The sequence below is a fragment of the Nematolebias whitei genome, chromosome 9, assembly GCF_014905685.2.
Source record: "Nematolebias whitei isolate Nwh7 chromosome 9, NemWhi1, whole genome shotgun sequence".
Taxonomy (NCBI): domain Eukaryota; kingdom Metazoa; phylum Chordata; class Actinopteri; order Cyprinodontiformes; family Rivulidae; genus Nematolebias; species Nematolebias whitei.
In genome coordinates this window covers 17,830,674-17,844,637 of record NC_056506.1, presented here as the reverse complement: position 1 = coordinate 17,844,637, position 13,964 = coordinate 17,830,674, and the positions used below count along the sequence as shown (strand labels likewise).

The following is a 13,964-nucleotide window of genomic DNA, read 5'->3' as shown; positions in this document are numbered from 1 at the left end:
TGAGGGCTGTGTGTTTGAGTTCAAGGAGGGAGAAGGATGGGGGCTGCCTGGGAGAAAGAGACAGAAGGGTTTCCAAGTATAAAACTATATCGTTTTATATCGAGATAGTCTCAACTTATATTGCAAAAAAAAATTACACTGATATTTTTTAAATATTGATATATCGCTCAGCTCTACATGAGATGGTAATGACAATAAAGTTTACTTGAACTTGGACTACTGTAACCCTACTTCACGGTTTTTCACTTATCGCGGGTGGGCGTGGTCCCTAACACCAGCGATAAATGAGGGACTACTGTATATTTTTCATAAACGTGGATTAAAAAACAAACTAGATCGATCCAGAAGAACACAACGGAACTTCTAGCTGCACTAAACTGCTCTTGGTTGAATATGTGGCTCATCCAGCTGGTAGACGAGCTAAACATGAGCTGACCTGGGCTGTGTTAGCGCCTGGAGCCGGCTGTAGGCGGCGTGGCCCTTCACAACGTGCTCAATCTGACAGAGGACACACAAACACACTCTGGTGAATCACCACATAAAGATTAATATTTTACTAACACATTTATATTATACTAATTCCTGACCATCATTTTCCCACAAACTGTTGCAGTGAGGAGCAAAATAATCCCCCCCCCCCCACATCCTGTGTTATTGGCTTACAATAATTTAAAAAGGAATTTAATACAAAACAGCTACAACTTTCAACATTACTAAATTTTATTGTGATTTTTTTTAAAGTACCAAGTCAGTTGAATACTTTTGCAAGCCACCTTCCACTTTATTTAATGAAATGGACAAATAATGTGGAGAGTTCTGACCAGCATTCCTGTGGCGCTCTGTCCTCCCTCGTTGAGCCACAGGCCTGGCACCATGGCAGACCGGTAGGGCCCCCACACCCCCGGCACCATCAGAGGCCCCTCGCTGATCTGCTTCATACATTTACAGTATGTTGATTAAAACAAGTTATATGTGGATTTAAATCCAACAAAAATGCATGTTGTGTAAATACATAGTGAGAAATCACAGAGTGAATTAATATGTTAATGTAAAACAGATTAATGATCATAATATTGACGGTGCACGAGTCATTTGTATTTATTTTTCATTTGACCTTTATTTTACCAGGTGAGACAGCTCTCATTTACAAACATGTCATGGAGTGAAAAGAAACTAGATGAAAAGCAGTTTCTGGTTTTAGGAGTGTTCAGGGAGTGGTGCTGTGTAAAACCACTGACCGCCATGTGACACGTGGACGTCCCGCAGACCATGACCAGGCGGGATGTGAGGGGCTGCAGCTCACAGGGCAGGTCAAAGCCGTGCACGTCAGCTCCTATCACACCTGGAAGGACAAAAGTCACAACCACTGAAATTCATGAGCAAAACAAGTTAGAAGTTTAGATTTCAATCATGCTGATCTGATTCAATTCAATTCAATTCAAAAATACTTTATTAATCCCAGAGGGAAATTATTTGTTGTTATAACTCATTATCCTCATTTCATTAAGAGATGTTATAGATGCTGATGGATGTAGACTGGAAGGATCTCTTTCTTGTAAAGGTCCATCCCACAGTGGCTCCTAAGAAACTGGCTGCAGATGCCGTCCGATTTGTCCACCCAGACTTGACTGGCCTCTCAGTTCCCCCGGGCTGTAGGACCGCCCAAATGCCAGGCAGAACTCCTCCCAGAGCGATGGCCGCTCCTCCCAGCAGTCTGCCGAACTCCTCAATGCTGCGGACAGCCAACTGTAGGTGCAGAGTGACGATCCTGTCCTTCTGCTCTCATGAGCCGTGTTTCCTGCTAGTTCCAGGATCTCAGTGGTCAGGCACTCGAGCACAGCTGGTAGGTAGATGAGAATATGTCCACAGAACATCCTTTTCAACTCATTTGAGATTTGAGGCTGTAGTGAGATACTATTTGAGCTTTTGAGATGTTAATCAGCTGCTGTTGGTTGTAGAAAACTGTCTCACTGCCATGGTTACGCATCATAACAAATGTCCTAAACTAAAAAAGTTTCAGTAAAAATCCTTCCAGCTGCACAGCATCTGACACCAGAAGAAACAACCATCAAAAAAATGTGATTCACATCCAGAAAAAGAGGAACCAACGCTTCCAAAAGCAAAATCTCAGAATGAAAGTGACAGAGCTGCTCCAACATGCAGCCACCTTGAGCAGCGCAATTCTAGAACTTATGATGCGTCCTTCAACTTTTGTTCTGTCATAACTTTAGGTTTTCTACTCCTACCACAGCTTTGGAAAGACCAGAACAAACAAACAAACAAACATTCAAATGAAGACTCAGACATCCTGTTTGTCTTTTATACAGTTAGCTCATACCATCATCATCCTCAGGGGACGGTCCTCTCACCATTTCTGTTCACCTTCTACACGTCGGACTTCAGGTACAACTCAACGTTGAACAAACTAAAGAGCTGCAAGTGGACTACAGGAAAAAGACCCCCCACACCCCCAACCCTATCAACTTCAAGAGTACTAAGGTGGACACTGTGGACTGCTACAAGTACATGGGGGTCCACCTAGACAATAAAATGGACTGGACAGCTAACATCAACATCCTCTACAACAAAGGGCAGAGTCGCCTTTTTTTTCTGAGGAGACTCAGGTCCTTTAACATCTGCAGGACCATGCTGCAAACTCCTGTATCGTCTACCTGAGAGTGGTAGATGGAAGAGTCCTTGCGCTGGGTGGGTGTGGTCCTTAATGATGCTGCGTGCTTTACGCAGACATCGGCTGTGGTAAATGTCCTGGATGGTGTGGAGACTGCTACCAGTGATGTCCTCTGCTGTTTGCACCACCCTATGTAGAGCTTTCCGGCTCTGACTTGTGCAGTTCCCATACCACCCTGTGATTCAGCCAGGCTCTCAATGGTGCACCTATAAAAGTTGGTGAGGGTGCTGGTGTTCGTACCAAACTTTACATTTCCTCATAGGCAAAGCAATCTTACCGTTCATGTAAAATGTTTGATAGTTCTTATAGAAACAATTCCTGAATGTTGTTCATACTGTGTTAATGCTACGTTTGTCTCTTGACCCTACAACTGGGTAAGGTTACAGTAGACCTAGCCGATTACTGGAGTTTTAATTAGGCATTTTAAGCTACTAATAAACATGATGGATGATGATCATATTGCTTTACGCTAGGCCATTGGTAAGAAGGAGTGATTATTATTATTGTTTCATATTGGCTAGTGATTGGCAGCATGGTGGCACAACTGGTAGAGCTGCTGTCTCTCAGCGAGCAGGTCCCTGGTTCAAATCCCGGTCCGGGGGGCCTTCTGGGTGGAGTTTGCATGTTCTCTCCGAGCATGCGTGGGTTTTCTCCGGGTACTCCGGTTTCCTCCCATAGACCAAAAACATGCATGTTAGGCTGATTGGTAACTCTAAAAATTGTCCCTAGGTGTGAGTGAGAGAGTGAATGGTTGTTTGTCTCTATGTGGCCCTGTGATGGACTTGCGACCTGTCCAGGGTGTGCCCAGCTTCTCGCACAGTGATTGTTGGACATGGGCACCGGCGACCCCCATGACCCAAAATGGAAGAAGCAGGTAAAAGATAATGGATGGATGGATGGCTGGTGATTTTTCTTCCTAAAAGTTAACTTAGGCTACACTACAGTATGTTTCTTAGACTGTGGCTAAGATGCACAAGAGAAGCGGAGCAAGCTCTATTCACACAAGGAGAGCTGTTGGTCAGGCTACTTCTTGTTGCGCCATTAACTCTAAAATAGTTATTGAATCAAGTGTTACGTATGTAGGCAAAACTAAATGTTAAACAGCCTGTTAAAATACACCAGAATGCAGGAAATGGCATCTACTTTATTCAAATTTTTCTGGGGGAGGACCCCCAGACCCCCTCCCCCCCCCACACACACACACACCACCACCAATTTGCTCCCCCTCCCCCATCACATTAAAAAAGCTTCTGATGCCAATGGTCACCACATTGTTCAAGCCAAGAGCCATTGTCAGCGCTGGGGGGCTAAAAGCACCCCCAAAGGGCAGATTCTAGAATCGCCCCTGATGTAAGCTTAAAATTACATGATTTTAATAATAATAGGTTGTGATCTTAAGTGGGCCACTCTGAGGCATGAAACTCCAGGGCTGAAAATGAGTCCCACTCCGGCCCTTCCTGGGAGTGAATCTAAACTCAGTGAACATGACAGCTGTCCTGTCAGAACAGAGGAGGGAATCCCTGACGTCATTGCTTCAGTTTGTCCAGTACCTCAGAACAGTAACAGTAACAGTGACAGTCATGAGGCTGCTAAGAATGATGTCAGCAGCTCACGTTGTGGTGCCACTGGGGTTATTGTTTATGCGCCGCCTGCAAAGATGTTTTAATCGACTGAAAGTCGACCCTGTACGCCACAAACGGCACCTGATCACCATTTCCCCATCTGTGGGAGCAGATCTGAGCCACTGGGGGAATTCCCTGAACCTGTCAGAGGGAGTTCCCCTAGGCAAAGTGACGTCATCCATGTCGGTGTTCCTCTCCAGCCGGAGAGGGACCTGCCTGTTACAAACGATAGGAGCTGCCTGGCCGGCCGGCACATTTTGTCACATAAATGTTTTAGGATGTCTCACCGTAATCAAAGTGCTCAGACATTTTGCCCCACTGGTTCAGGGTTATCATGTAATGATCCAAACAACCAACAGAACCGCAGCGGCGTACATAAATCGCCAGGGGGGCGTGCGTTCAGCTCAGCTGCTGAATGCAGCCAGGAAACTTCTCTGCTGGGCGTGCACACACTTACGATCAATCATAGCAGTTTACATCCCAGGCGTTCTAAACAGAAGAGCAGATATTATGTCAAGAGGAGGCCGATATTATGTCAAGAGGAGGCCCTCTGGACAGGGATTGGTCTCTTCATCCAGATCTAATCTTGCAAATCTGGAACAGGTTCGGGAGAGCAGAGGTGGACCTGATGGCCACCTGGGAGAACTCTCAATGCGCCCTGTTCTTCTCCCTAAATCCACTGGATGCTCCGCCACTGGGGGTGAACGCGTTGACGCTGATTTATGCCTTCCCTCCAGTTCCCCTGATATCAGCACTGTTGGAGAGGGTGAGAGAGGAGAATTTGAAAATGGTTCTGATCGCCCCACAACGCATGATGCCTCATGGTTCCCGGTTCTGCAACAGCTGACGGGTCAACCGTGGAAGTTGCCGTGGAGAGAGGATGCGCTCCTGTAGGCAGGAGGAGCAATCAGGAGCGCCGCTATAATAGGTCAGCCCCTTTGTCTCTGGCCGCTGAACGAGAACACAGAAAAATTTGGGTTTTCCAAAGATGTAATATGTACCATCCAGGGAGCACAAGCAAAATCCACTACGGCTGTTTCTAAATGGGCTGCTTTTCAGCGATGGTGCCTAGAAAAGGAGGTGGACCCAACTCATGTCCTCTGGGCTGCATTTTATCCTACCTGCAGCTGCTGTTGGACAGAAATTTAGCTTTCAGCACATTTAAAACTTATGCTGCAACAATCTCTTCCTGTCATGAAGGTTTCAACGATAGAACAGTTTTCAATTACCCTTTAACAAAACGGTTTCTGAAAGGTGCATGCCGGCTTAGGCCAGTGACGTGCGCTCTGGCACCACAGTGGGATTTAGCCTTTGTTCTCAGTGTAGTAATTAAAAATCCGTTTGAGCCCCTGGACCAGATACCTTTGAAGTATCTGTCGCTCAAACAGCCTTGTTATTAACTCTGACATCAGCTAAAAGAGTGAGCGACTTGTCAGGTCTGTTCATCGCTCCTTCTTCTCAGAATTCAATGAAACGGGAGCTCCGCAGAACTCCGACCAAACCCTGCTTTTATACCCAAAAGCATAACAAGTTTGTTCAGGTCCAGAGTCATTACGCTGGACGGGTTCTGTCCCCCTCCCCATAAAACTATGGAGGAGGAACAGTTTCACCTGCTCTGTCCAGTACACGCACTCAGGTGTTATGTGACACGCACAGCCGCAATGCGTAAATCCGATTAATTGTTTGTACATTTCAGAGAACGATCCCAGGGTCAGCCTTTATCTTCCCGGCATCTGTCACATTGTTTATGTGAAGCTATATCACAAGCTTATCGTTCTTCTGGCCTGCAACCGCCTGAAGGACTCAGGGCTCATTCCACCAAGGGGATTTCTACCTCCACAGCTCTGCACAGAGGGGTGTCTGTGCAGGACATCTGCTGTGCGACTTCATGGTCATCACCAACCCCCTTCATCCATTTTTATTTATGAGATGTCTCCAGCTCTTCGCTGACACATTCAGTTCTCAGAGTTACGTCAGAGTGATTTTTCACAATCACACAACTATATATATAAAAAAACAATAAAAACAACAAACAATAAAACAACACAGCCCTGTTCTGTCATTATTAGTGGGTGTTTTCTACGATTACTCGTTTCAAACAGGAAAATTCCTTCTTCCTCATTGGAAATTTTTCCTTTTCTTATTCCTCTATTGCCTGATATGAATAAACATTCCTTCAGCAAAGATCAGGCACAGAGGCTGCACGCCTGTAATCCAGTATGCACCAGGCACATGGATCAATGGTGCGTAATTACGCTTGAATAAAGAAAGAGGTTTTAGGCGGATATCAGGGTGTTTTTTATGGTTCTCGGATAGACCCAGTGAGGCATGGACCATATCCTGCTCCGCCCTTTAAACCCAATAGCGACAGCTTTTAAAGGGCATAGCTTACACGAAATAGAATGCTGGTTATGTATTGTAACCCCAGATTCTATGAGTGTAAGCGTAGCCCTTTAAAAATTGGGCCTCACTGGCTCTCAAAAGGCTGAAGAAAACGAGTAAGCCTTTGGGAGTCGATCTCCGGTCTAGATGCAATTTATAACGAAACGTTTGGGGCCCACACAGCAGGTGGGCGTGGACTAGAAGTTTTCAGTGTTCGGCAAACTGAGCGGGAGTAAACCCAATAGCGACAGCTTTTAAAGGGCTACGCTTACATTCATAGAATCTGGGGTTACAATACATAACAGACGTTTAATGTCTAGGTGGACCCCCAGGACCCTTTCCACCCTCTGGTGCTTTTAATTAATTTGCCCAAATGAGTTTAGAAAAGAAATAAACACTGTGCTGCAGCTACATGATGTGGAAACCTGTCCTGGAATTTTACAGCTGAAAACAAGAATATACATGGAACTGTTCTGGAATTTCAATGAGTGATTTTGTGCAGGTAATTTTCCAGATTTATCTCCCAGGATCCACTCATTGAACACCGCATTCTTTGTGATGGGACGCTTACAAACAGCAACTAAGTGAAACTGACGAGACATACAAAGTAGTAATAGTAGACAAACCAATAGTTTTTTGAGTGGTTCTCAGTTTTTAGAAGAAAAGGCAAGACTGTGGTTCAGTGGATGATACCTAGGCCTCCAGCATGTGCATCAATGAGAGAAGCACCGACTGCAGTTCCAGGGTTCAAACCAAGATCTGCTGCAGCCTCCACAGTCAGACCTTCTCCAAGAGGACTTCCTGGTGAACAGGTCGCGCTGCCTGGGTGACAGAGAGGACAAAACAGCAATTCTTGATAGAATGTAGCCTCGAACAAAGACCTTGTATGATCTGCTAGTGCTCAGAGAGGAAGGAAACTCAGCTACCACCACACCAACTTTTAGCTAAACACCTGTAAAATGGACTGAGTTGAATTCACTGTAGTGTTAACTAATGAAGATTAGCTGTGGCCACTAAACGTCAGGATGAAATTCTGGATGACAGTTTCATTTTTTATTCTCACCTATTTTGGAGAAGTTATTATCCAGAAGGTCCCCCAGTCCAATGCTAGTCCAGAAACTGGCATCCCATCCTTCTGAGGGACAGTATGTCCATTTACACACCAGAGTACACAAAGACCTGTGGAACCACATCACACATCAACTGGCAGAAATGTCAGAAGTGAGTTCTGACATTTATCAAATCAGATATGAGCTTTCTGATGCTACAGTAAAAAAAAACACTTTAAATTACTTAAGATTTAGACAAGCTACCGTGCCCTTGCTTTAACAAACATTTAATACATAGATGGTGATTTCCCACAACACAACAGTTTAAACACATCATTAACTACAATTCTAATACATAAACCTCAAGGTCTGCATAGTTTCAACTGATTTTTAAAATTGCATGATCAAAGAAAATGAACAGTCTGAATGTTTCATGTCACATCATCCATCAGAGCTCACCTTGTTAAAGAACCTGTTGCCTTCCAAGACAAGAAGTCTGGCAAATCAAAAAAGTGAGCTGCTTTGTCCCAACAGCTGTCCTTCAGATTCTGAAGACAAAAGACAAACGAATCACAGCTGAGGCATTCCCTGAAGGGATGCATATTTCCCGCTAAAATTTAAACTAAGATCATCTTATATTGAGAAATGGAGACACAGGTCAAACCTTGAAAATGATGTGCACAGTTTCATGCAAAATTCTAACAGACAGGGAGGGTTCAGTCCAAAAGTAAATACTAAAGTTTAAAACAATGTCATACGTTGAGTGCATGTTGAGAATGACTTTTAGCTACAACCAAATACAGAGCATCTGAAAAGTCTTCACAGCGCTTCACTTTTTCCACATTTTGTTATGTTACAGCCTTATTCCAAATTGTATTAAATTAATCTCTTTCCTCAAAATCCATCCATCCATCCATTTTCTTCCGTTTATCCGGGGTCGGGTCGCGGGGGTAGCAGCTTAAGTACGGTGGCCCAGACTTCCCTCTCCCCAGCCACTTGGGCCAGCTCCTCCGGGGGAATCCCGAGGCGTTCCCAGGCCAGCCAAGAAACATAGTCCTCCAGCATGTCCTGGGTCTTCCTCTGGGCCTCCTCCTGGTGGGACGTGTCCGGAACACCTCACCAGGGAGGCGTCCAGGAGGCATCCTAATCAGATGTCCGAGCCGCCTCAACTGGCTCCTCTCGATGTGGAGAAGCAGCGGCTCTACTCTGAGTCCCTACCGGATGATCGAGCTTCTCACCCTATCTCTAAGGGAGAGCCCAGACACCCTGCGGAGAAAACTCATTTTGGCCGCTTGTATCTGAGATCTCGTTCTTTCGGTCACAACCCAAAGCTCAAGACCATAGATGAGGGTAGGAACGTAGATTGATCGGTAAACTGAGAGCTTCGCCTTGTGATTCAGCTCTCGCGGCACCACGACAGACCTGTACAGCGCCCGCTTCACTGCAGACGCTGCACCTATCTGCCTATCGATCTCACGCTCCATTTTTCCCTCATTCGTGAACAAGACCCCAAGATACTTGAACTCCTCCACTTGGGGCAGGACCTCCTCCCTGGCCCGGAGAGGGAACTCTACCCTTTTCCGGCTCAAGGCCATGGCCTCGAATTTGGAGGAACTGATCTGAATCCTGGCCGTGTCGCACTCGACTGTGAACCGCTCCAGCGAAAGCTGTAGATCACAATCTGATGAAGCCGATATGACCACATCATCTGCAAAAAGCAGAGACGCGATCCCAAGGCCACCAAAATGGATCCCCTCAACACCTTGGCTGCGCCTAGAAATTCTGTCCATCAAAATTATGAACAGAATCGGTGACAAAGGGCAACCTTGGCGGAGTCCAACTCTCACCGGGATTGAGGCCGACTTACTGCCGGCAATGCGGACTAGGCTCTGACACCGGTCATACAGGGACCTAACAGCCCGTATCAAAGGGCCTGGTACCCCATACTCCCAGAGTACCCCCCATAGGGTTCCCCAAGGGACATGGTTGAATGCCTTCTCCAAGTCTACAAAGCACATAGACCGGTTGGGCAAACTCCCTCGCACCCTCCAGGACCCTGCTGAGAGTGTAGAGCTGGCCCAGTGTTCCATGGCCAGGACGAAAACCGCACTGCTCCTCCTGAATCTGAGGTTCGACTATCCGACGGACCCTCCTCTCCAGAACCCCTGAATAGACCTTACCAGGGAGGCTTAAAAGCGTGATCCCACTGTAGTTGGAACACACTCTACGGTCCCCCTTTTTGAATAAGGGGACCACCACCCCGGTCTGCCAATCCAGGAGAACTTTCTCCGATGTCCACGCAATATTGCAGAGTCGCGTAAGCCAACACAACCCTACAACATCCAGAGCCCTAAGGAACTCCGGGCGAATCTCATCCACCCCTGTGGCCCTGCAACCGAGGAGCTTTTTAACCACCTCGGTAACCTCAGCACCAGAGATTGGAGGGCCCAACCCCGAGTCCCCAGGCTCCGCTTCCTCAGTGGAAGACGTGCCAGTGGGATTGAGGAGGTCTTCAAAGTATTCTGTCCACCGACCCACGACATCCCGAGTTGAGGTCAGCAGCACACCGCCCCCACTATAAACAGTGTTGGTGGTGTACTGCTAGTACTAGTTGTGAGTAGTTAGAGCAGTCGTCCTCCAATGGGAGAGTTGGGGGTTCAATTTAGAGTTGCACTCGGGTCCAAAGAATCTGAACCGACCTGGCTCCAGCCTGTAGCCATCATCTCCGAACCCCACTCAATCTGACAAATTAACTGTAATTACAGGTCCGAACCCGAAAAAAACCCCAACATCTTTAATTAAGCTTTGACTGCTTATACCACCAACTATTATTAACGGTAGGTGGACGTGCGCGGCTGAGTACAGGGGGCAGAAGATCGGAGCTGAGGAGCCGTCAAAGCACATTAAATCCCTGCTTCTGCCTGCATTGGATCCTGCTCTGCCATGTCAGATATTTTGTGATCTCACCTGTTTGGGTCGTCGGCCGTGCACGTCCGCTGAGTGCAGCAGCTGAATGAACGTCCATTTGGGCTGATGGATCGCTGGCAATAATTCATCTGAAGCTTAACTTAACTTTTTACCTCTTTCAATCTGTCGGTCAGCGCACGGTCAAATGGCCGCGTGCGGCAGGTGTAGTATGGCAAGCCAAGTTGGCATATATTGGATTGTCGACCACGCGCGTCCCTGACGCAATGTAAAGCCTGACACCAACCCACACATTAAGCACATTATTATGGCCCGGCCCAGTCCGAATCCTAGTCGGGCTCCGGGTTCGGGTTAGAAATGACAGTTCTAGTTCGATTCCACCAGCAGTCTCATGTTAAAGTGTCCTTGGACAAGACACTGAACCCCTCATTGTCTCTGATGTGTCCCATTGGTGTATGAATGTGATTTAAAGCTCTGATCAGTCTCTACAGATTCAGATTATCTTTGTAGAGATGTAGTAGAGTGCTGTATGAATGTGTGTATTGGAGGTACATGAGGCCACAGATTGTGTTGTAAAGAGCTTTGAGTATCTTAATTACATAAAAATGTGCTATATAAGTACAGTCCTGATGCTGCTCAATAATACAGTAGAAAAATCTAACAAGGTTGAGTCAGGTCCTCTGGACGGATTGTTCTTGTTGAAACGTTTTGTTTTTTAACCAAAAGACTTCTTCAGTCTGAGGAGCTGCAACAAACTCAGTCTTATAAATAGCACCTTCTCATAGTGGATAAACCAGTTTGCTGCTGACAACCAAAACCAGCTGCTCACATGATCAAGAAGGACCATTAGACTAACAATGGATCATTAACACTCTTATGGCCGCTTGCCATTCACAGAGGGCTGAGTGATACTAGCAATAACAGCATTGTAAGAGGGGGACAGTTGAACACGGAGGCCTCCACCCCTGTTTAGTGATGTATGATTTCTTTTCACAAAGATGGCCTCCTTTACTCCTCTCTCAAACCACCGTTCCTCTCTATCAAGGATATTCAGTTTAGTTTATTCAATTCAGTTTATTTATATAACGCCAAATCACAACAAAGTTGTCTCAGGACACTTTACAGGAACATTCACAAACATAAAAGCCAATTAGTTAAGTTCTCTATCTAAGGAGAACTTACATAGACTTAGATAGACTTAGAGAACTAACTTAAGGCTCCAGTATACTGCCACGTATGTCCGTTCACGCGTACGTACGCATGTACTGTACGCAGAGGGTTCAGACTTCATACTCCAGCGTACACCCCGAGCAGCTGCAGAGCAGCTTCACAGACAAGGGACGTTTACCTTCGGGAAAAATTGAGGTCGCCGATTGGTCATTTGCTGACACGCCTACTGGATTGATTGACAGGTCGGAAAAAAGAAAAAAAAAAGCGAGCGCTGGCAGCCTCACGCAGCGGTGTTCTGTGTTTATATGTTGTTAATAAAAAGATCTAAAAAATAAAAAAAAACAGGGAGCGCTGGCTCTGCAGCCCACACATCAGACCAGCCCACCAGGAAATCTCCAGACCCTCCCGCAGCCACGCTGGACCTGAGTTTAATTCGCTCGTGACAAATTCCTCCATTTCTCACCACTTCAGTCATGGCATCAACGGAGGAGGAAGAGATCACTGTCTCTTGACAAAAAAAACAAAAGAAAAGGCCAGATCAGAGATGAAGAAGGGGAATTTAATACATTGGTGTCGCGTACAAAACAGTCCGTCGCTGGGCAGTTTATTGTGCGACACCGCGTATGCGGTCGTAAAAATTGGAGCTTTGCACAGACATGCCCTGGGGGGTGCGCATGTACCTCTGCGTACGTACGTGCGTACCTGTGCAATGGATGTACGCGGCAGTATACTGGGGGCTTTAGGATGAACATCTTCATCCCTGAAAGAGTGACCGCTGGCCTGGAGATGAGTGTAGACTGCAGAGTCCTGGCCTGATGATGTTGATCTTCTGTGCTGGGCAGAAGAGAGCCACCAGACCTGCTCACCTCTTTGAGCCAGAGAAGCTTAGGGGGCTGCATCTCAGGTGACATGACCCCTCCCACCCTGCTCAGGACCCTGTGGTTGGTGCTAGTTATCCAAGCGGCCTGCTTCTCAGCACGATGGTCCATCCACATCACTACGTTCCTGTGTGTGTCACCTGAGAAAAACAAGCAGAGACAGAACATCACGTTTCACAGAAGGCTGAAAACGAACATGAAGTTCCACAAAACTCAACAAGATGATTTTACACTCAGTTTGTCAGCAGAGGTGAAACTTCAAACTAATCACTGATATTAGCTCGATGAGCAGACTATGAGCTGTTAGCCATGGTTGCTTCCAGGCTGAGCCCTGACCTCACTGTGGAAAAAAACACCTCACATCCACATTACATGGATCATTGAGCATGTATCAGGATACTTCACATTATATTAAAGCTATTTGTCCCAGGTCAAAAGCTACTAACTTAAAAATATACTTCATACTTTCTGAGGTGGGTTTTGTAAAAAGTTTATGAACAATGAAAATATTACCTGTTGTAGATATCAGTTTGGAGAAACAGTACAATTCTTACTAAACTTGTGAAATAACAGCTAATCAGAGTGGAGGCTGTAGCACATACTCTCCAACAGTGGGAAAACCTCAGGGCCTTCTACGCCTTCAGAGAACGACGACAAATTCAGCAAACATGAAATGTTACATTTTTGTTTTTAAGTATATTTTCAAAGTAGGATTATTTTTTTCAAGGTTCCAGTTCTTTATTGTCATTCACATCACGTGGTACATGAGGTTGAACAAAAATTGTGTACTCAAGATCCCAGTTACATCCAACAATAGCAAAAATATAAAGTGTAAAAAGAAGCAGTATATAAGGATCTAAGTCTTACACTAAATAATAATAATGTAGTATAATACACTGCAGGTGGACTACAGGACGAAGACCAACCCCCCCCCCCCCCCCCCGCCCCCAACCCTATCAACATCAAGGGTACTAAGGTGGACACTGTGGACTGCTACAAGTACCTGGAGGTCCATCTAGACAATAAACTGGACTGGACAGCTAACAGCAACGCCCTCTACAAGGAAGGACAGAGTCGTCTTTTTCTTCTGAGGAGACTCAGGTCCTTTAACATCTGCATCATGCTGCAGATGTTTTACTACTCGGTGGTCTCTGTAGGACCATGCTGCAGATGTTTTACTACTCGGTGTTCTCTGCAGAACCATGCTGCAGATGTGTTACTACTCGGTGGTCTCTGCAGGACCATGCTG

General features: G+C 46.0%; 1 protein-coding gene across 1 annotated transcript in view; it reads right to left on the bottom strand.

Annotated features, from left to right (window-relative positions):
- The window catches only part of fggy (FGGY carbohydrate kinase domain containing), a 32,409-nt gene that overhangs the window by 13,458 nt on the left and 4,987 nt on the right, over positions 1–13,964 (bottom strand). The window contains exons 2-8 of the mRNA XM_037682096.1: positions 12,704–12,855; positions 8,202–8,290; positions 7,757–7,872; positions 7,387–7,515; positions 1,239–1,342; positions 822–929; positions 437–498 (exon numbers count right to left, since the gene is read on the bottom strand). Of these exons, the coding sequence (XP_037538024.1) occupies positions 437–498; positions 822–929; positions 1,239–1,342; positions 7,387–7,515; positions 7,757–7,872; positions 8,202–8,290; positions 12,704–12,832 (737 nt within the window). The 5' untranslated portion in view covers positions 12,833–12,855. The remainder of the gene's footprint in view (positions 1–436; positions 499–821; positions 930–1,238; positions 1,343–7,386; positions 7,516–7,756; positions 7,873–8,201; positions 8,291–12,703; positions 12,856–13,964) is intronic.